General features: G+C 43.6%; 2 protein-coding genes across 6 annotated transcripts in view; one reads left to right on the forward strand and one right to left on the reverse strand.

The window, feature by feature from the left end:
• Positions 1-1,063: 1,063 nt before the first annotated feature.
• LOC118084715 (transmembrane protein 126A) lies at positions 1,064-8,718 on the reverse strand. 2 transcript variants are annotated; one of them, XM_035114545.2, is made up of 5 exons: positions 8,566-8,718; positions 6,481-6,606; positions 4,137-4,330; positions 2,866-2,980; positions 1,064-2,080 (listed from the first exon to the last, which is right to left on the reverse strand). In XM_035114545.2, exons 2-5 carry the CDS (start codon positions 6,588-6,590, stop codon positions 1,870-1,872), a joined length of 630 nt encoding a protein of 209 aa, XP_034970436.2. In that variant the 5' UTR covers positions 6,591-6,606; positions 8,566-8,718; the 3' UTR covers positions 1,064-1,869. The 2 variants fall into 2 exon arrangements, with proteins under 2 accessions (XP_034970436.2, XP_034970437.2); XM_035114546.2 differs by lacking the exon at positions 8,566-8,718 and adding an exon at positions 7,888-8,056.
• A 175-nt stretch (positions 8,719-8,893) lies between these two features.
• Positions 8,894-19,521, forward strand: part of DLG2 (discs large MAGUK scaffold protein 2) — an 863,264-nt gene continuing 852,636 nt past the window's right edge. For 3 of the 4 annotated variants that reach the window (XM_060273906.1, XM_035114518.2, XM_060273902.1), the window contains exons 1-2: positions 8,894-9,077; positions 13,444-14,477. In XM_060273906.1, the coding sequence (XP_060129889.1) occupies positions 14,459-14,477 (19 nt within the window). In that variant the 5' untranslated portion in view covers positions 8,894-9,077; positions 13,444-14,458. The other variant, XM_060273901.1, reaches the window with a different exon arrangement.

Genomic DNA, 19,521 nt, shown 5'->3' on the forward strand with positions numbered 1-19,521 from the left:
TAGTTGGTCTCTAAGGTGCTACTGGAAGGAATTTTTTTTATTTTTTGTTTCGAGTAGATAGGATGTATCTGTCTTGTTCCCAAAATTGCTAAAAGGTTTGTTGGGGACATACACTATGTCAGTTAAAAAACAAAAGCACAAAAAGCAAACACCTTTACACTACTGAACATTTGTCCATTTAGACATAAATTATGAGAAGGAATGTTCATGTTTGCTTCTTCAACCCAAGGTGGCTTATGCAAGGGTGTAAAGTTCAAATTCTTACATCTGATGATGCCAAGTTGAATTCTCACTTGTTTGAGGGCTGGGTTCTTTGATTACTTGAGCGTGGAAAAATCCCTTCACAGTCAGTTACTAGCATATTAAGACCAGTTTGCAACTCATAAGAAACCAGGGTGAGGACTGACAGTCATTTTATACCTTAGATGCTGCTGCCATACATATACACATTCTTTGTCTCTCTGGAGCACATTCTCAAAGTTGATTATAAGCCATTTGAATATATAGCGATTTTGTAGTAGCATGGTATATAACAGGCATCCCAAAACTCTGGCCCTCCAGATGTTTTGGCCTGCAACTCCCATGATCCCTAGCTAACAGGATCAGTGGTCGGGGAAGATGGGAATTGTAGTCCAAAACATCTGGAGGGCCAAAGTTTGGGGATGCGTGGTCTATAAGAATGGAAAAATGCATTTGTTTAAACAGAGGAGTGGTCCTGCCTTGAGTAATGTGTTCAGATTGGTGAGTTCTGTGTTCTAGAAAACAAAATTTAATTCACATATCCCATGCTGTGATGAGAATTGAGAATAATGTAGAAATAGAAATATTTACCTTGCACATTTTATTATGGTGAGAACGGTCTTGAATAAAAAAATACCGTATTTTGGCAACATAGATTAAAACATTTGTCAGCAAGAACAAACATGGACCACTGCAAGCAGGGGGTCATAAATACCACTTTCCATAAGCCAAGCAAAATAAAAAAATTCCTTCAGTAGCACCTTAAAGACCAACTAAGTTTATATTTTGGTATGAGCTTTCGTGTGCATGCACACTTCTTCAGATACTGGTGGCATCCATCATGGGAATTGTGCAGATCTGCTAATTCTTAAGACTGTACAACAGGGAGGTTAGTAGGAGTTTGTTGTACCCTGGGTGTTAAATGATGCACAATCAAGATCTCTTGCTTCCCTTCCAGGGGAATATGGTCAGGTAAGCAATCTGCAGGGCACTGAAGAGCTCTAGGGAATTTTGTTGTTCTTTATTTACTTATGTGCCGCCCAAGCGGGTTACAACAATAAAACACAATAGTATTTAAAACAGTTTAAAACAACTTACAATCTCAAAAATAAAACTCCAGAGCTTTTCAGTGCTCTGCAGGCTGCTGCTTTGTCAGCCACTCGTTGCAAAACATTCCTGGAAGGTAGCCTTGATGCAATGTTCTCTCACCTGTTAATGGAAGCTACGCTTTTTTAAAAAAGAAAAGGTAAAAGCAAGACACACCGGCTGGTCACATCCATGGTATTACGTACAATAGGATTCCCTGCATTGCAGGAGGTTGGACTAGATGATCCTCATGGTCCCTTCCAATTTAAAATTCTGTGATCAATAGGGAAACCTCTGTCCACCGTCACCACAAAGGTTTATTCAAAGTATACTCGTCTCCTTTATCACAGGGTATTACTTTCCACCTATCCCCCATACCAAAAGGAAAGAAAGAAAGGGGGGGGGAAGCACAGGCAAAAGTACTGACCTTTCACCATGAGGTCCCAAGGCTTGCTCAGTATGCTAAGAGCTACTTTAAAAAACAAAAACACTAGCAGGATGATTTAGATGAAGAAAAATCAAATAAGTAATGATTGCATAAATTCAAATTTTATTTTTTATTTCTTCAGGGTCTTCTCCAGGCTGGGGCAACTGCAGCATTTTAATGTATATTTCATGACTTTTTGAGGTCAGGTATGCTCCCAATGCAATTTGAAAGATTGCAGCAAATCTTATCCTTTTGTAAACGGGTTTGCAAACCATCATCCAGTAGCGCAGCATGTTTTCTTGGCCTGGCATGGGAGTTGTTAAATACCTGGGGTGGGGTGGAAATAAGAATTAGCTTGACAATTTGCAAACTCTAGGCTACTGTTAAATCCAGCCTTTATTAAGAAAGTTATCTCTGATGGAGTAGCAGTTCACAAACTCTCTTTAGTTAACAAAGAAAGTAAATCAAGTCTCCCCGTCAGTTGTCTTAAGATTAGGCTTTCAAATTGTATAGATACTGCATCTTTCTGTGTACTACATCATAATTATACTAAAAGTGAAGCAATAACTGAGCAAATTCTATATATGGACAAAAGATGTGTTAATTAAATACAGCCACAACATGTGAAAGGGGACCGAATTACATGATGCCAGAAAAGGTGCAGACTAATGGCTCCATATTGTTGCCAGAAAACACTGCATTAGGCACAAGCTAATGAAGTGGACTTTGTTACACCTATTTATTTTACAACCAGTTTGTTGTTGGTCCATTATTCAAATTTCCCTTTCGGGTGGTGTTCAGGAATGAAAGAGCAATAGCAAATGCTTGTGATTCAAGCAGATTAACCCAGACAATGGATGTCTGAGGAGAGTGGTGGAGGGGAAACTATACTTGGAAATCAGTTTAGGTAATCCTAGAAAACTCAAGTCTGGTGTGGAAAAACAATGTACGTTTTAAATTGAAATTCCATTTTAGGGATTTCCCACATAGGGGTGAACAGCTCATGGTCCCAACACTGGTAGCACCCCCCCCCTCCGTCCCCTGTCAGTGCAATGGATCTTCCAAAACTGCACATGTAAGAGCTGAGTTTACATAGAAGATTAAAATCGTACCTGTTTGCAAGAGCTGCATTCAAAGGTAGAGCTAGGAAAGCAGGGTAGATGCAACCTATTACTCCTCCAATTAAACCACCTCTGATCCAGGCGCAAGTTGCACAATTTAGATCACCTGGAGAATGAAATAGATAAGCTGGAAAAATTAGTTCTAAGTCTGACTTAAATTTGCAGACAAATAGCATTATGAGAATTAACTGATGTACAGTGGTACCTCGGGTTGCGAACACGATCTGTTCCGGGACGCAGTTCGTAACCTGAAATGGTTGTAACCTGAAGCGCCATTATGCGCAAAGCACAATTTCCTCGATTTTTTGTGCATGTGCGCAAACCGCATGCACTGCTTCTGCGCAGAACACGCATGCGGCGAAAATACTTCTGGGTTTGCGGAGTTCGTAACCCGAGGTACGACTGTATTGACAGCATCTCTATTGCAGGCTTGCATCACAGCATCTTAAAATCTGCTTTCCTAATTGTGATTAGACTTTGTTAGGCTGATAAGCTGCTCAGATTTCAACAGCACCCGTCATAAAAGTATTGCTGCAAAATATTCCTGAGATTCCCTAAATATATGCCACAAGAGGGACTGAAGTGTGCCTTGAAAAGAGAAGCCAGTGCATTGGACTGCACTATAGACTACTCTCCACCAAAATACCGGTATGGACAGCAACATGATCCAGAATCATCACCGCTGGTAACTGGGCAAGATGGAAGGTTGAGTATTTGGAAGTAATTTTAACAGCATTATCCTGCAGTTCACACTCAAAGGGGACTAAGATAATCTTTTTGAATGCAAGAAGGCTCTTCATTTTGGATGCTAAAAACAATTACCTACATCTATATAGTGAGTTTCTTTTGAGATGCTTTGGAAAAGTATAGAAACAACAGTAACACCAACTTTCAGATTTACTGTTTTAAAGAACTGGTACTCTTCCATTATTTTATAACCAGGGTGGGTAACCTTTTTGCATTAGGAGGGCACATTCCTTCAGGGGAAACTTCTTGCACACCATCAGTTGATTGGGTCAAAGTCAAAAGTGGGTGGGGCACTCCCCAACTCACCTGCACCTTAAGCTCATTTTATTTTCTCAAGAAGGGAGAGGAATACAAAGAGCTAAAGGAACAAGTTTCTATAGCCCTGCATATCTCGGGAGTAATCCAAACAGCCTCTTGCCTTGCGAGTAGGTAACCTGGTGCCAGTGTGGCTAATACATCCTTTCCAGCACAGACATTTCAAGGGTTACAGTTCGATTTGAATGCAGATAACGTACCTTCCATTAAAGGCCGATTAATGAAACATTCATAAGCGACCACAGTTGAAATGTACGGTAAAACAGCCATGGGCAGAGCAGATACGAAACGAGCTTGCGTTACATTCAGGGCACGCCTAAACAAGCTATTCGATACTAAGCCGCAGAGACTTCCATTAAAAGCAAGGAACGTGGATCCAGATTGAAAAAAACGCCTGTGGAAGAAAAGGGAAAAAAAACATTTCAGCTATTGCTAATATCTGTGCATCTACAAATATGGTGTATGAGGAGAGTTGTATCCTCCTTGTGTGCTGTGCAAAGCAGCACATTTCTGAAACCAGACAAATACTGTATTCTTGGCGTATATCCCTGAGTGCTACCGGTATGTTGCTGTGTCCTGTTAGAGCTGACAGATACACCCACTTGCAGTATTAAAACGGGACAATGATTTCCACAGCTGCAACAAAATACTTGGGATTGCAATCCTACTTACTGAGCTATAAGTCCTCTTGTTAATTGGAAAACTATACCAAGTGTCCATAGGATTGCCAGGTCTATGCTTAGAGTGAACAGTTGTCCTTTTACAATACTCTGAGGCTCCGGTGGAGGATGTAAGCATTTTGTGAGCAGCTATAGAAGGAGCAGCAGGAGGGACCATAGTAAATACAGTGGTACCTCTACTTACGAATTTAATGCGTTCCGAACGCACATTTGTAAGTCAAAAAAAATTGTAAGTCGAATCCCATAGGAATGCATTGGGAGAAAAAATTCGTAAGTAGAAGCAACCCTATCTAAAAATTCGTAAGTAGAAAAAATCCTATCTAAACCACATCCAAGATGGCGGACGGAGCTCCATTCGTAAGTAGAAACATTCATAAGTAGAGTTATCTGTAAGTAGAGGTACCACTGTACATCACTTCAGCTTCTAATGACAACCATAGTCACTGGCCAGAAACCTAGCAGATCTTTAAAACTGGTTTGAAGATTTTGCTAGTCTCTTGGGAGAAATGTTTTACAAACGTTTTTATATTTCTGTATAGCAGAGGGTTGTATTTTTTATACATGTTGGGGTCATATATAAAAAGCAATGTGTGGTCTTCAGTTACTTCAACTGACAATACAGTGGTACCTCAGGTTATGGACCTGATCCGTTCCAGGGTGCCGTTCACACCCCAAAAAGTCCACAACCCGAGTGGAACTTTCACGCATGAAAGTGCGATAGAGTGCTTCTGCACATGCACGCGCATCTGCCGTGTTCGTATCACGAAAAAACACAACCCGCAGCAGACGCAACCCGAGGTATGACTACTAAATACATTTTCTGAAGTCCTGGGACCTGTCTTTTAAGATAAAAGGATGCAATTAAAAGTCAAACTATGGTAAATAAAAGTGTCATTTCAAGTCACATTGGTTTCAACAGCCAACATTCTCCTTAATGTTTATCTTGCTAATCCTGCTAGTCAGCATTCCCTATTTTTGTGAATGGAGGAAACCAGAGACTTGGCATAGGCTTCCATGTGGTATTTTGCATGGTATCACGTGGGCTCCATTCTTCACAAACCACTTGCACCATAAAATAATAATAATAATTCCTCCCAGTAGCACCTTAGAGACCAACTACGTTTGTCATTGGTATGAGCTTTTGTGTGCATGCATACTTCTTCAGATATTACTGTTTCTGTGAAGAAGATGATTTTGTTTCGACTACATCAGACCGACATGGCTGCCTAACTGTAACTGTTGACGACTGTAATTGGTCTTACAGGAAAAAGCAAGGGGTGAGATCTCATGTATAATGAGATAAGAATCCAATGTGGCTATTCAGACCAGGTCTCTGGTTTGCTGTCTTGTTACAAAAGAATTTCAGAAATAGACGAGAAGTTGCTGAATTGCAACTTATTACCAAACTTCAAACCATGGAGAGACCTGGCCTGAATAGTGACATTGGATTCTTATCTCATTATACACGATAAAGCCATCTCACCCCTTGCTTTTCCCCGTAAGACCAATTGCAGTCGTCAACAGGTTTACCACACCTGTCAGCCAATCACCCATTCCCACCACCCTTCTGAGTAATATCCCTCTCCACCCTCTCACTATATATAAGGGTCTGATGTCTTGTTTCAGTGTATCTGAAGAAGTGCATGCACACGAAAGCTCACACCAATGACAAACTTACCGTAGTTGGTCTCTAAGGTACTACTGGAAGGAATTTTTAAATTTTGTTTCGACTATGGCAGACCAACACGGCTGCCTACCTGTTAATTGCACCATGTACAACAAGGCAAATTCTTCAATGCTTAGAAAATGGGAACAGAAAAAAAACCCACTTTAAAATATTTTTAAATTTGCGAAGGCCACTCACTGATCTCCTGCTGAAAGCCGCTCAAACCTTTCTTTCAGGATTTCAGATATGTCTGTACTTGCAATATGAACTTTTTTTCCTGAAGCAGGTTCGATAAACTCTCTTGCCATCTTAGTCCCTGGAGCACTGGGAAAGAAAACGAAATGGTACTGATTACAGAAATGAGTATGTATGTATGTATGTATGTATGTATGTACATCAGACACACCAGCAACATGACTGAAAGAAGAACATATTTAATGACCCAGATATAATGGTTTGTGAAAATTGCTGTCGAGAGAAGCCAGCAGATGCCACATTCTGCCAGCTCTTGGATTCTACTACACACCGTATAGTCCAAGAAACAGAATACCGCATTTTCCCGTGTATAAGAGTGTAAGTGTAAAACAATGGGTCGTCTTATACATGGAATGTAGCAATTAAATATAGAAAAAAATACCGTAACCATAGGGCTGGGGCACACGGCTGGGCCTCTGTAGCCTATCTGCCTCCTCCCACTCAGCCTGCCTTACAGCTGGTGGGGAGGCAGCAGGTGGTCCATGTATAATTATTATTTATACCCCGCCCATCTGGCTGGGTTTCCCCATTTATTGCGCGTGGAGCAGCCCACTGCTGCCGCTTAACACACAAAAAACCCCAAGGACACCATAAATTCCCTCAGTCCTAATTTGTATATGCATGCATGCCCCCACTCCTTATATCAGATTGAAAATGGGAGAAGTCCATTGATCTAACATATTTGACACTGGCTTGGTTAGTAAGGTTGTTCCAGTTTAGTTCGATGGGATACACTAAGTAACCTGGCACACAGTTCAGAGTTAAATCTGACCCACACAATGGAGTTGCTAGAGGGCAGGTATGAAGTCCTCAATTGTATCCTGTTGCTTTCAGCTATACAGGCAATCCCCGATTCGCACTGGAGTTATGTTCCAAGTCACTGAGCATGACAGTGTAGTGCACATAACCCCACACTGCATTTCGCCTCCTTCCGGGTCACTGCAATCTGTGCCTGCATGGTCGCATATCAACTGCATGCACATAAATATGTTGCTGCCTGTACAAGCGAATGACTCCAGAATTTTCCATCCCAGTTTCTAACACTATTTCCACCCTGAGAGCCACATTTTCCAGGCAATGGGAACAGTTAAGAATTGAGCCAATCCTCATACTTCTTTAGTCCTTCCTTTTACAAGCTCATGCAGTGTCAATGTACTGCTAAGAAAAACCCCTAAATTCACATTTCTTCTAAAGAAACAACCCTCCTGCCCTCAATTACATTTGGATATTTTCTTTGTATTTCATTAACAATCACTGCTGTTAACTGCTATATAGATTTGTTAGTGTCATCCATCTGTCTCGGGGATGAGCCTGTGGGGGTGTAGTCAAGCTGTTGGAAGGTTGCAGCACCTGCTGTGGCTGTAGAAACCAATATGGGAGAGACATGTTTTGTTGCCGCTGGGGCTGATTAAGGTGCCCAGTTGCGCTGCTGCAGTAATGCATCCTGTCTCCCCCGTATCAATCTCTTCAGACGCTGTTACAGATGTAACTCTCCAACCTTTTGACTTCACCGCTGAAGGCGCTCTCCTCCATTGTCTTCCAAGCCTAACAGATGCCAACAACAGTACTTTAAAAATAAAAAAGAACATACTATGCTCACTATGTACTAATTTTCACTTACCACAAAGCAGGGGGAAAGCCACACTCATAAATGACTGCAATTTTATACACGCCTGCACGGGCATAAGCACCACAGGAATAAGGCTCTAATTTTAAATAAAGGGAAAGTCTCATCAGGGAGGCCCCACCCAGAGCCGTTAGCTACCGGGGGCGGGTGAAGTTGCCCCGGGGAAAGCCTCCAGAGGGGCACCACTGAGGCTCCCAGCCTGTGCGTGTGTGTACGTAAATACATGGGGTGTGTGTGGGAAGCTGAGTTATTGACCTGGGTGAAACAGAGCCTAGTTTCGCCCCTGCCCCCACCCCGTAACCTCAAACCCACCATACTCCATAGTCTCCCCACATTTGACGTCCAGCGTGACCTTGAGCGCTGCTTCCTCCATGCAAACATACCCGCCGGGAAAAACTCACCTCGAGCCCTAAAGCTCTGCAAGCCGTTAGAAAATTTATTCCGCTGGCGCGGCGTCCGACTCTGGTTAAAAAAAAAAAGGCGACTCTCGGCTACCGCACTGGCCAGGCGCACGCCCTTCCCGCGGGGGCCGCCATCTTGGGCGATCACGTGACGTCCCCCCACGTCCCTCGGCTGGGCTCCGATTGGCCCCTAGCCTGCTCGCGGAGCCGGGGGAGGGACCTGCCTCCGGATTTGCCGAGCGGCCCGTCGTTCCGCACGCTGGGCAGGGAGGGCCCCACCCCGCCCGCGTTGCTAAGGGACGGTGGGAGGGCGGGAGATGGAGGAGGAGCAGCGGCGGGCGCGGTAACGGCCGCTCCATGGAAACGCGGCTGAGGCGGCGGGCGCGGCGGAAGAGGAGCAGCAGCAGCAGCGACAGGCCGCCTCCCTCATAGAGGAGCCCTCGATGGGGGCGCAGCAGCCCGCGCGGCCATAAGGCGACCCAGGCGAAGACGGCGGCGAGGAGGGGCAGCAGGTGGGGCGAAGGCGGCCTCGGCGGGGTCCGGGTGGGAACCTGTGGCCGCCCGGCCAGGTAACTCGCGCCAGTTACCTGAGGGGGTTGGCCGCCCGCCGCGGGGGCTGATGGGAGATGGGAGCCACAACGACGACGGCGGCGGGGGTGGGTTTTCCTGCAGGGGGGAGGGTACATAGGTTCCTCACTGGCTCTTATGAGGGGTGTGGGGAGAGGTTGGGGTGGGGGTCACAGACAGGGGGGTATGTGTGCATGCATGTGTTGACCCCCCCCCCCCAAATCATCAAAGCCACCCTCCTGGAGTCCCTGGAGTCCAGCAACGTGTAGGGGTTTTTTTTTTACACTCAGGATCCCCATTGTGGCTCTTATGGGGTCACTCAGGGCACCCCATGCCAGACAGGAGTGTGTGTATGTTGATATGTATATGGAGATTACCCCCACTGCAACTCTTCATTCACATGAGTCTCTGGAATCCGTATACTGTGTGTGTGTGTGTGTGCGCGCGCGCACACACACACACACACACAGTATGGGGGGCGAGGACGCTCAGGTTGCCCAGTATGGCTCTCATTTGCAAAGCTAAGCAGGGCCTGGGATGGTTGGGTGGAGGACGATGTGTTGAGATACTTGCATGGCCCGGGTTGGACTGGATGACCCTTGGGGTCTCTTTACAACTCTACAAATTCTATGATTGCAAGTGAGTGTTGTGGTCACACAGGCCAGCCCTTGCCAGACAGATACACCATGTGTGAATTTAGGGGGTGGAAATGGCACTTCCCATACTCTAGCAGCTCCATGCTCGGTCCTGTCAGACAAGGGGGTGCTTCTTGCTTGTGGGACCACCCCAGCTCTCCCCACCACATCACAAGCCTCCCTCCCTCGCTGGCTTTTTTCCCGCCACTCTATCCCAAGCACCCATGTTAAAAAAGCAACCCAATACTTCCCACCATCACATAACATCTTCTGGTTGCCCCCACCCCATTAGCCCACCTTACAACAAAATTATCTCCCTTTTTATTTATTTATTCCCTTCCCCACAACTTTTCTCTGCCTCATTGGAATCTTTCCCACTGGTGCTGTCAGGGTAGGACTTCAGGATAGATGTCCAGCCCTTCCCCTTAGTGAACAAGGCGAGGGGAGCAAACTCAGCAGGGCTGGCTTAACTAATGCATCTTGTAAGTAGTACATAAAAGGTAAAGGGACCCCTGACCATTAGGTCCAGTCACGGACTACTCTGGCGTTGCGGTGCTCATCTCGCTTTATTGGCCGAGGGAGCCGGTGTACAGCTTCCGGGTCATGTGGCCAGCATGACTAAGCCATTTCTGGCGAACCAGAGCAGCGCATGGAAACACTGTTTACCTTCCTGCCGGAGCGGTACCTATTTATCTACTTGCACTTTGACGTGCTTTCGAACTGCTAGGTTGGCAGGAGCAGGGACTGAGTGGTTGGTTGAGGCTATTGAGTCAAAGGTTAACTCACCGCCCCTCTGGAATTGTCTTCTCTTCTCAGTTTCTGGCCACTTCACATTGGTCTCTTCCCCCACCCCCCAAAAAACTTGCATCAGGCCCTGCCTCTGTTTCCTGCTTGCTCCACTCTTTGCCACCATTAGTACACTAACTAGTCTGCCTTGTAAAGTGATCACCAGCCCCAGCAGCAGTTACTGACCCGGCTCACTTCATTTTTCTCCTAGAACCACCCCACACATAGTGAATCTTGCCTGGTCACTGGTCCAGTGTTAGAAACTGAGATATGAAACCTAAATGACACCTTAAACCAGGGGTCAGCAAACTTTTTCAGCAGGGGGCCAGTCCACTGTCCCTCAGACCTTGTGGGGGGCCGGACTATATTTTGAAGAAAAAATGAACAAATTCCTATGCCCCACAAATAACCCAGAGATGCATTTTAAATAAAATGACACATTCTACTCATGGAAAAGCATGCTGATTCCCGGACCGTCTGCGGGCTGGATTGAGAAGGCGATTGGGCCGCATCTGGCCCCCGGGCCTTAGTTTGGGGACCCCTGCCTTAAACCCAGGTTATGGGTGCTGCAACTGTGTGTAGGCACACTTTTTATATAAAAATACAAAGCTGAAAATTAATGAACTGCAGCTAAAATCATATATTCATTTTTCACATCGTCTAGTCCTTATCTGAAGACTGCAAAAAATCAAAGCCATACTTCCCCTGCGTGGTCCTCTAATATTCTTATGAGGGTCCCTTCTCCAGTCTTCAGAGAGTGTCTGGAAGTGGGGAGGCAGAAAAAGTTCCTCCTTTTCTTCCAGCAGTGGCAGTTTTAATCTGAAATCGTAGGCACAGTAATGGGCCCAGAGTTCAGAAACTGCTCGCATTAATGAAATTCCCTGTTGCAAAACGTGCCTAGAACAGTGGGAGTTTTGAACGCTGCAGTGGTCCCAGTCCATCCCATCTTCTTATGGGTTTTCTGCCCTGTCACTAGTTCTTTTCGCAGTCCACCTTGCTGGCTCATACCTTGCTGCTAACAGCAGCCACTCCCTCCACACTCTGCTTTTGCAGCTGAAGGGACGAGGCAGATGGCAACATTCAGGGGTCTGGCATCTGCAGACCTTTATACTATATCAATTTAAATTCCCTTTGTATGCATGCAGTTAACTATCACTTCATGCAACATCTACCTCGGTCCCTCACCTGCATTTCTGAACCTTTTTTTAAAAAAAAAATTCCCCCGAAACCCACTTTGGCCACTTGTGTACATTTGACACTGTTTCATGTTATCCTTCACAACCACTCAGTTTCTTCCCACAATGCTTGTAGTTGTACTGACACAGCTGCCATATTTCCTACATAACCTTTTTTTATTTTATTTTTTGCAACTTCACACCATTGGGCACATCTTGCCTTTATACTCTGTTTATCCAATATCCCTTCAGATCCTTATACATGACCCACTTATCTAATCCTTTCATGTCCTTTCGCTCTGTGGAAACACAGAGTACTGCTTCATGTAGCCCTCTGCTCCTGCATTCAGTCTCCTTTTCCACATCCTCAAACCTTCCATGTTTCTACAATGGTGACAGTCCCCCTCAAGCTTGCATATCTGATGATTCTACTTGTCACTCAAGGACCCAGGTCTCTACACAGCTGTTCCACATAAAATACATAATGCATCTTTACTACACCCTTGTGCTTTTTCCACACAATTATCCAACTACTTTCTTCTTAATGCTGAACCCTAATGCTGAACCCTGCTCCTATGCTGAAAACCCCAATGGCCTAGCCCCAGGTGTTCTCATTGATACACACCGACCCACCTGCATGTGCATCCATTGCTATTTTACAGCCACAGCTGCAACCCAACTTCATTGTGTGACTCTGCTCTGTTGCTACAGTCAACTTTCTATACTACACTGTTTCACAAGTAGCGCTCTGTTGAACTTGCTTCCTGATCTTTGGTCCTTCACTGACTCAGCTCCTTGCACACTCTTCTTCACATGCATCTCTACCCTGTTCTCCACAACTCTTGAATCCTAATTTTCTGAATGCCATCAGCTTGTAACTTGTCCCAGTCACTCTCATTCACCCTCTTCTGCTAGCTCTGATTCTACCTTCTGCTACCTTTATATTCCCTTCTTAACATTTTCTGCTTCCTAAACCCTGAATACTTCCCTGCTGTTTTAATGGACAGTGTTCTCAATTCCTATCTCCTTTATGTTTTCCTTCTCAAGTTCAGCTTTCATATGGACATTGACTCTACTCTTGCCACACCTCATCAGTCACCTCTTCCCAGCTTGCACAGAATTTCACTTGAAACCAAGCTGTCCACTTCTTCTAAACAGGCTTCCTCAAACTTTAATTTATTTTACTTGGCTTCCTAAAGTCAGCATTGTAAACAAACCCCCCAAATGTTACTGGCCTGAAAAAAGTTTTACTAACTTGCAGTACTGCCTGTGCCCCCTCCTTCACAGCCATCATGGAAAGATGTTATGTGCTGTTAGTCTCTTAGGTGGGGGGTTGGGGTGCAAATGGGCTGGTGGTGGAGGGATGAAGCAGTCAGTCAGTCCCTCTTCCAGCAGCCAGCTAACGCACCTGCATGGAATTCCTGGTCACCTACCAGGCAAGTGGTTAAATACAAGGCTACTTTAAATGTCTGCACTTAGTTTATTACTCTAATCCTTCCATTGCTGCACTGTACACTAGGATTTGCCCATCTCTCCCACTAACTTATTGCACCATTTTCACCCTTTGAAGATGCAGTGCAGGGTTACATGTAAGATGCACCATTGTGCTTCACATGTATAAAGTGTCATATTTGGAGACTCGTTCCCCCCTTAATCCTTTATTTTCAATGTTTTGGAAGGGAAAAACTGTCATTGCATTTTTTTTCGCTTTGCAGGAAAAAAAAGAAGGAAAATAGGAGGTTATGGCGAGGCCAGCCAGCTGCAAACGGGAGAACTCCCGACTGACTTCATGGCCTGCTCTGTTAATATTCTAACATCTCTGCATAACATTTGGAGAAGCTCTGCTACAACTTTGCTCCTCTCTCATTAGGCAGCTGCTGCTGAGCAAAGAGTGAAATGGCAAGCAGTCAATGACTCCTGTGTACAACAGTCTGCTCCACCAGCCTGCCCTGTGAATAGCACTGTCACTTTAATAATTCCATGCTGAGGGATTGCTTTCAATCCTCTTGGGCTTAATACAAGCAAAGATCAGAGGACAATAAAGGCCAGAAAGCTGGGTGGAGAAAATAAAAATGAAAGTGACTGCTGTTTTGTAGCCGAATGAAACCTGGGAGGTTTTTTTCCTCTCCTAATACGCAGAAGACCATTGTGTGCATCCAGTGCTGTAGCTAACTGGCAAAAGTCACCTGTGATTGCAGCAAAAAACGTCTCTTTCAAGCTCTTCTGTCTTCCTCGGACGTTTATTTGGATTATTTGAGAACTGGTTTTAAACTTGGGTGATGCTGGAATGTGTTGAAGTGGATCATTTGGACTGCCAAGACTTGGACTGTGCCTTAATTGTATTTCCTACATTCACATAACTTCTTAAAAAAAAAGCCCCTATGCTGTCATAAGAGAGAATCTTATACAATTTTGTAGGCTGACGAGTGTTTTCTCTTGTATATTTTTATAGATTGGGAAATATTTTACAGATTTTGACAAGTGCTCTGGCAAAAATTCTCTTAAACTTTTTTCTTCCTTGCTGTTTCCATGGGTTGTGTTGGAAGTTTTTAACTGGACAAAAACTGTGAGTGCCATTGTGGGAGATGAAGATGTAGAGCTCTGTTCCAAAGCTGAACTGTGTGTTTTGAATTGGATGGCAGACTTCTGACCTTACAAGTCAATCCCAGCGGGACTCTGTTGATACCGGTAAATAAGTGTTTGCGTCCAGTGCCAGAAATAACAGCGAGAATGCCGGTCAAGAAGAAAGGTGGGCTATGAAGCTTCCTATCTCATTTTTGTCTTATCTTTTTAACAAACTGGATTTCTCATACATGCAGTTTTACATTAAAAGCATTTGAATGGGAGAATGAAATTGTTGTTTGTTTGTTTTTCTGTGGAGAGGTGAAAGAGAAGCATTTCATGCATTTTGTTTTTCATGCAAAAGGATTCTTTACTTCAACTGGAATGTTTTAAAATCTGCTAGGACACATTTTGATCTCGAATGCTGGTTTCTCACAAACCTTTGTAGTTTATGTAGTACCAAGGTGGCTGTGGGTGGGGTATAGGAATGAGAAACCCTGTAATCTTGTACATACAATAATTCCAACAGTAACCATTTTTAAATAAAAATAAATAAATAGAATTTCTCTGAAGTAAATTTGTGGGCTTAGGGTTTATGGAATAGCTTCTAAGTAAGACTTGATTTTTTAAAAATAATAATAATAATTCAAATCAGTATTTAATGGTACACTAAAATGATAAAATCTTTCGGATTTGTCATTTTTCATTACTTTAGATATATTTCTAAAAAGTGCAACAGTATTCCTGTCATAGCCATCATTTAGCCAATAAAATACATGGAATATGTTTCAAGATTTCCCACAACAAGGTTTATATGTAAAATAAAACTGCTCATGAAAACAATATGATTTGAATAATTTTTTTTTAAAGTTATCTAATAATGAAGTAGTGTTGGGAGTTGTGTAGCTGTAGCTAAGCAGATTTTTTTTAAGTAGCACTACATTTCCCAACTACATTTTACAAAAATGTGTATATGATATATAACAACAGTGAGATGCTCATCATAAAGATGAGGGGGGTCTTATGAAGGGAGGGCTTGGCTGTTGTTGTTGGTGGAGTTCTTATAATGCATCTTTGTTCTTCTGCACATAGAGACACTCCCCCCCCCTGCTTACTAGCATCCCCAATGCTTTTCCTTTTCCTTGTAGGAATGGCAACCATTCACTTCTTTGGGAGATAGGCCTAGGGACACAATTTGCATAGCTCTGGGAATCCTATTTGCATAGCTCTGGGTTGTGTTTTTGGGTTACGCTACAGTGTGACATAACCTCGGCAAGCTGTTTTTCGGTTAGGGTTAGGGTTAGGGTTGAAACCTTTCCTGAGACCCTGGAGAGTACCACCAGTCAAAACAGAATAACAGATACAACTGAGCTACATGCACCAGTGGTCTGACTTTGAACACGTTACAGCTTCGCATGTTCAATGTTGCCATCAGTCCCTGCCCTGTGAAAAGCAGGGATATTTCCCTTTAATAGCAGCCATGATCAAAGGAGGTGCAACACATTTTTTAGAAAATGGTGTGGTTTCTCTTACTGGCGGTGGTGTTGCTATTGCTCATTTGCCACAATAATTAGAACTCTTGATGATGACTATGGTGCCTGTTCTGAGAAACGTGCCTTGGAAAGCCTGGAGCTGTGCTGGCATTTCTCCTGTCAAGCGGTTGTTTACTTAGAATAAAAGCACAGGATAAGCATTCTTAGGACAAGGCTAACATTTCTGGTGTCTGTGCCAGAAACAGTGATTACGTTGCCACTTTTTGTAATCTACGAGATCTCCTATCACACGCATGCAAGAACTTACTCATTCACGCCGAATCAAAGGGAGGCTCGGCACATACAGACACAGGGATCACTAGGCTGAGCTGCCTCCTGTACTGAAATTAATGTTTGGGCAAAAACACAGCATGCAGTTTCAGAGTGCAGATGGAGCCCTGGACTGAGGCAATCACATGCACTCTTTTTTTGCATCCATAAGCACCTTAAAAACCTTGTGATGTTAACTAGCTCCTTGATTTTGGGAACATTTCTTCCAAGCTTTCTCACACAGAATAACTTTCCCCCTGAAGTTATCTGCACATATACCAAGAAAAACTGGTTGTCCTCTCACATGGGGGCTTTGCTCTCTTGTTGCATTAGTTCCAACATAGCAGTTTTTTTAAACATGTAGATGGCAATTGTCTTTTCTATTTTAGTTCAAGCATAACCTAATCTGGCCAAGAAAGCCAAGTGATTTGCAATATTAAAGAACAGCCTTTCTACATTAAACAAACATATCTCCCAGTAATGTATTATTTCATGTTACAGAAATATAGGTGAGATGTCTGAAGTCGTAAGGACCCTAAACTTGTTTCAGATTAATTTAAAGTTGTCTTAAATATACAACTTGCAGAATAGCATGGCAATCCCGTTTATAATGAATAATATTCATCCTAATCAGCTGAGGAAAGCCAAGAAGCATAAACAGAGGCCCCCAACCGAGACTGTGTGAGATTTTGGTGCCTGAGCAGAAAATCTAAATGGTGATACAATTAAAGTATTGGATCCTTCCTCCGACCAAGGAAGGTTTCTTCTCTCAGAGGAAGGGAGCTTGGATCCAATCCATAGAAAGGTAAATAATTGAATTGCTGCCCTTTAATATTGACTCACAATATATCTCTGCTTGCCTAATGGTAGGGCTAGCTTATAGCATCCAGAGAAGACTTTTCACAAAAGTTGTTACCAGTAATGTCCAGAATCATCCTGCTTAACGGTGTATCTGAACAAGCAAGCAGCTGTAAAGGTAATACTTTGCATGGATGTTAAGATGACCAAACAGTGTCTGAAACATTCAGGAGCTGACTGCTCTGTTAACAGAACATGGCTTAGAAGTGGTGTATAAACTGGTAGCATTCACTGTGAGTCCTGTAACTCATATATTAACTTAGTAGTGAGGTTATGTACATTTACAGTAGTTAAACATTGTTAGTAAACTACTAGTAGCAGTAGTCAAATATCCTTTAATGTTCATGGCTTGTGTTAGGGACAAGATTTGCAGTGGCACATTGAACTCAGTGAAACTTGCTTCTGAGGATTTCCACTGAAAGTCTATTAAATTTAGCTCAAGAAATATTGGCACAGATTCCCCCCCCCCACCTTGCAAAAAAAGAAGACGTATTGTGCTAATAAGGAATCTCAGGAAGACAGGTTGGCATGGATTGCTCAAATGCACATTATGCATAAGCGTATAGCCCCTCTTCGTTTCGTTTGTTATTTGGACGGGGCATTCATTTGCTGATCAAATCTTTTCTCATATATACATGAGAGCTGTTCTCAAGTCTTTGTGCACTGGAATGCACATTGCATGGGCTGTGCCAAGGGGGCAAGGTCTTGTCGCAGCACATTTAATTCCAAGTTGATGCTGGAGAAGAGTTCAGGGATCACTTAAGAGTTGTGTTTCATGCCCAAGTGCAAGATGAAAAGGAACAAGCCCCAGCCCCCCTATTGAAAGTGGGGACTGCGGCAGCAGTGAGGCTTCCAAGGAACACACATGCACAGCGCATTTGCAAGGCCACCTGCACCCCAGGCATTTCTAAGGCACACAGAGTATCTCAAGCATAGTTGAAGTGTGGGGATGAAACCCTGCCACTTCTCCAGTTCCAATGGTGGGAGAAAGGTTGGAGTTTACCCTTTACTACGCTCACCCTGCCAAATGTCCCCCTACCTTTCATGAGCATGGTGTCGTGGACACTTGCTGTTGTGCAGCAATAAGTCAGCTTTTTAAAAATGCATTTTTGTAACTCTTAAGGCAGCGGCTGTTTTAAAAAGTCAATTTTTTTAAAGAAAAAGAAGAAAAAGATAGTTGTGCTAAGCAGGCAACAGAGGCCAGTTCTTCAAGCATCAATAACATCACAGCTCCATGGGATATTGGACAACCATGGTTAAATATTAGGTAATCAGGGTTGGCACGCTGGGCAATTCCGCTGGCAAGTGGGAGAAGAGATAATCCATGCAGTGTGCTTGCCTGTGTATGCAAATACAACAATAGGTCTTCTGTGTAAAAAGGGAAATTATGAAGCAGTCCCCAGTGGGATTCCATGGGAAATCAATCCCTACCATTTCCCCTTTGAGAAATCTCTTGCTGTCAGTGGCCTTTTATTTGCCAGTAAAATTTTCAGGTTTTTTTGGGGGGGGGGTTGAGTGAAAGGAATTCGGAATATTTCTCCACTGTTTTGTTTACTTCGTATAATTTTGTTACAAGGACACAGAAGGAAAAAGGGCAGTTTACGGAAGCCAGATGTGAGGTTTTAATTTACGTAGGAGTGCTGGAAGCCAAGTTGCTGGACAGGGGTGGCTGTCCCCATGATCAGTGGGACTGGAGTACAAAAGTGGGTGGAGGACAAAAAAAACAACAACCCTACTTTTTAAAAAAATGTACAGGTTGTGGATGAGTAGATTATAAAACCCCTTTGGCACAGAATCACAGCAAGGGAGCTGTAGGAATGGTCAGCGTTTTCTTTTGTAAATAGACAGAATTTGCAGGGGATCCCACGAAAACAACCTTGGTATATCAGTCATTGAAAAATGAAATAAAAATTACATGAATAAAACTTTAAATGGGAAAAGGTGGGGGGAGAATGATGGTGAGCACATTGGTCATTGTACAGAAAGGCAAATTCAGATCTAGTTTTCAAGTTGGCTTCTGTTCACTGGCCAAGATGGACCTGTGGTCTCACTTGGTATATAAAGAAGTTTCTTGTGTTCAAACGTGGTTTTCCACCTGGAGTCTTTAAGTAGTAAATTCCCAGAAAAGCTTTACTGCTTGGCTGTATAGACAGGACCAGTCTACACGAACATATTGTGCTTATTGTGGGCAGGTGAATTAAACTGGATCTAGGAAACCCAGCCAGATGGGTGGGATATAAATTATTATTATTATTATTATTGGAACAAGTTCCGTAATTTGTCATCTACCCCCTACTAAACACAAGCAAAACAAGGATGGAGGGTTATGGATCATTAGGAAAGGGAGTGAAAATAAAACTGACAGAATTGTAATGCTATAACCCAGGCATCCCCAAACTGCGGCCCTCCAGATGTTTTGGCCTACAACTCCCATGATCCCTAGCTAACAGGACCAGTGGTCAGGGATGATGGGAATTGTAGTCCAAAACATCTGGAGGAGCCGAAGTTTGGGGATGCCTGCTATAACCATACAAATCTGTGATGCGATAGCACTTGGAATATTGTGCATGG

Source organism: Zootoca vivipara, chromosome 4, assembly GCF_963506605.1.
Source record: "Zootoca vivipara chromosome 4, rZooViv1.1, whole genome shotgun sequence".
In the NCBI taxonomy this organism is placed as follows: domain Eukaryota; kingdom Metazoa; phylum Chordata; class Lepidosauria; order Squamata; family Lacertidae; genus Zootoca; species Zootoca vivipara.

What these genes read in the sequence shown, in the direction of transcription:
- LOC118084715 (XM_035114545.2), bottom strand. Translation starts at nt 6,590, where the DNA reads ATGGCAAGAGAGTTTATCGAACCTGCTTCAGGAAAAAAAGTTCATATT. An exon ending in CGGCTTTCAGCAGGAGATCA is followed by an intron (nt 4,331 to 6,480) that starts GTGAGTGGCCTT and finishes TTTCTTCCACAG; the next exon opens with GCGTTTTTTTCAATCTGGAT. An exon ending in TAATCGGCCTTTAATGGAAG is followed by an intron (nt 2,981 to 4,136) that starts GTACGTTATCTG and finishes TTCATTCTCCAG; the next exon opens with GTGATCTAAATTGTGCAACT.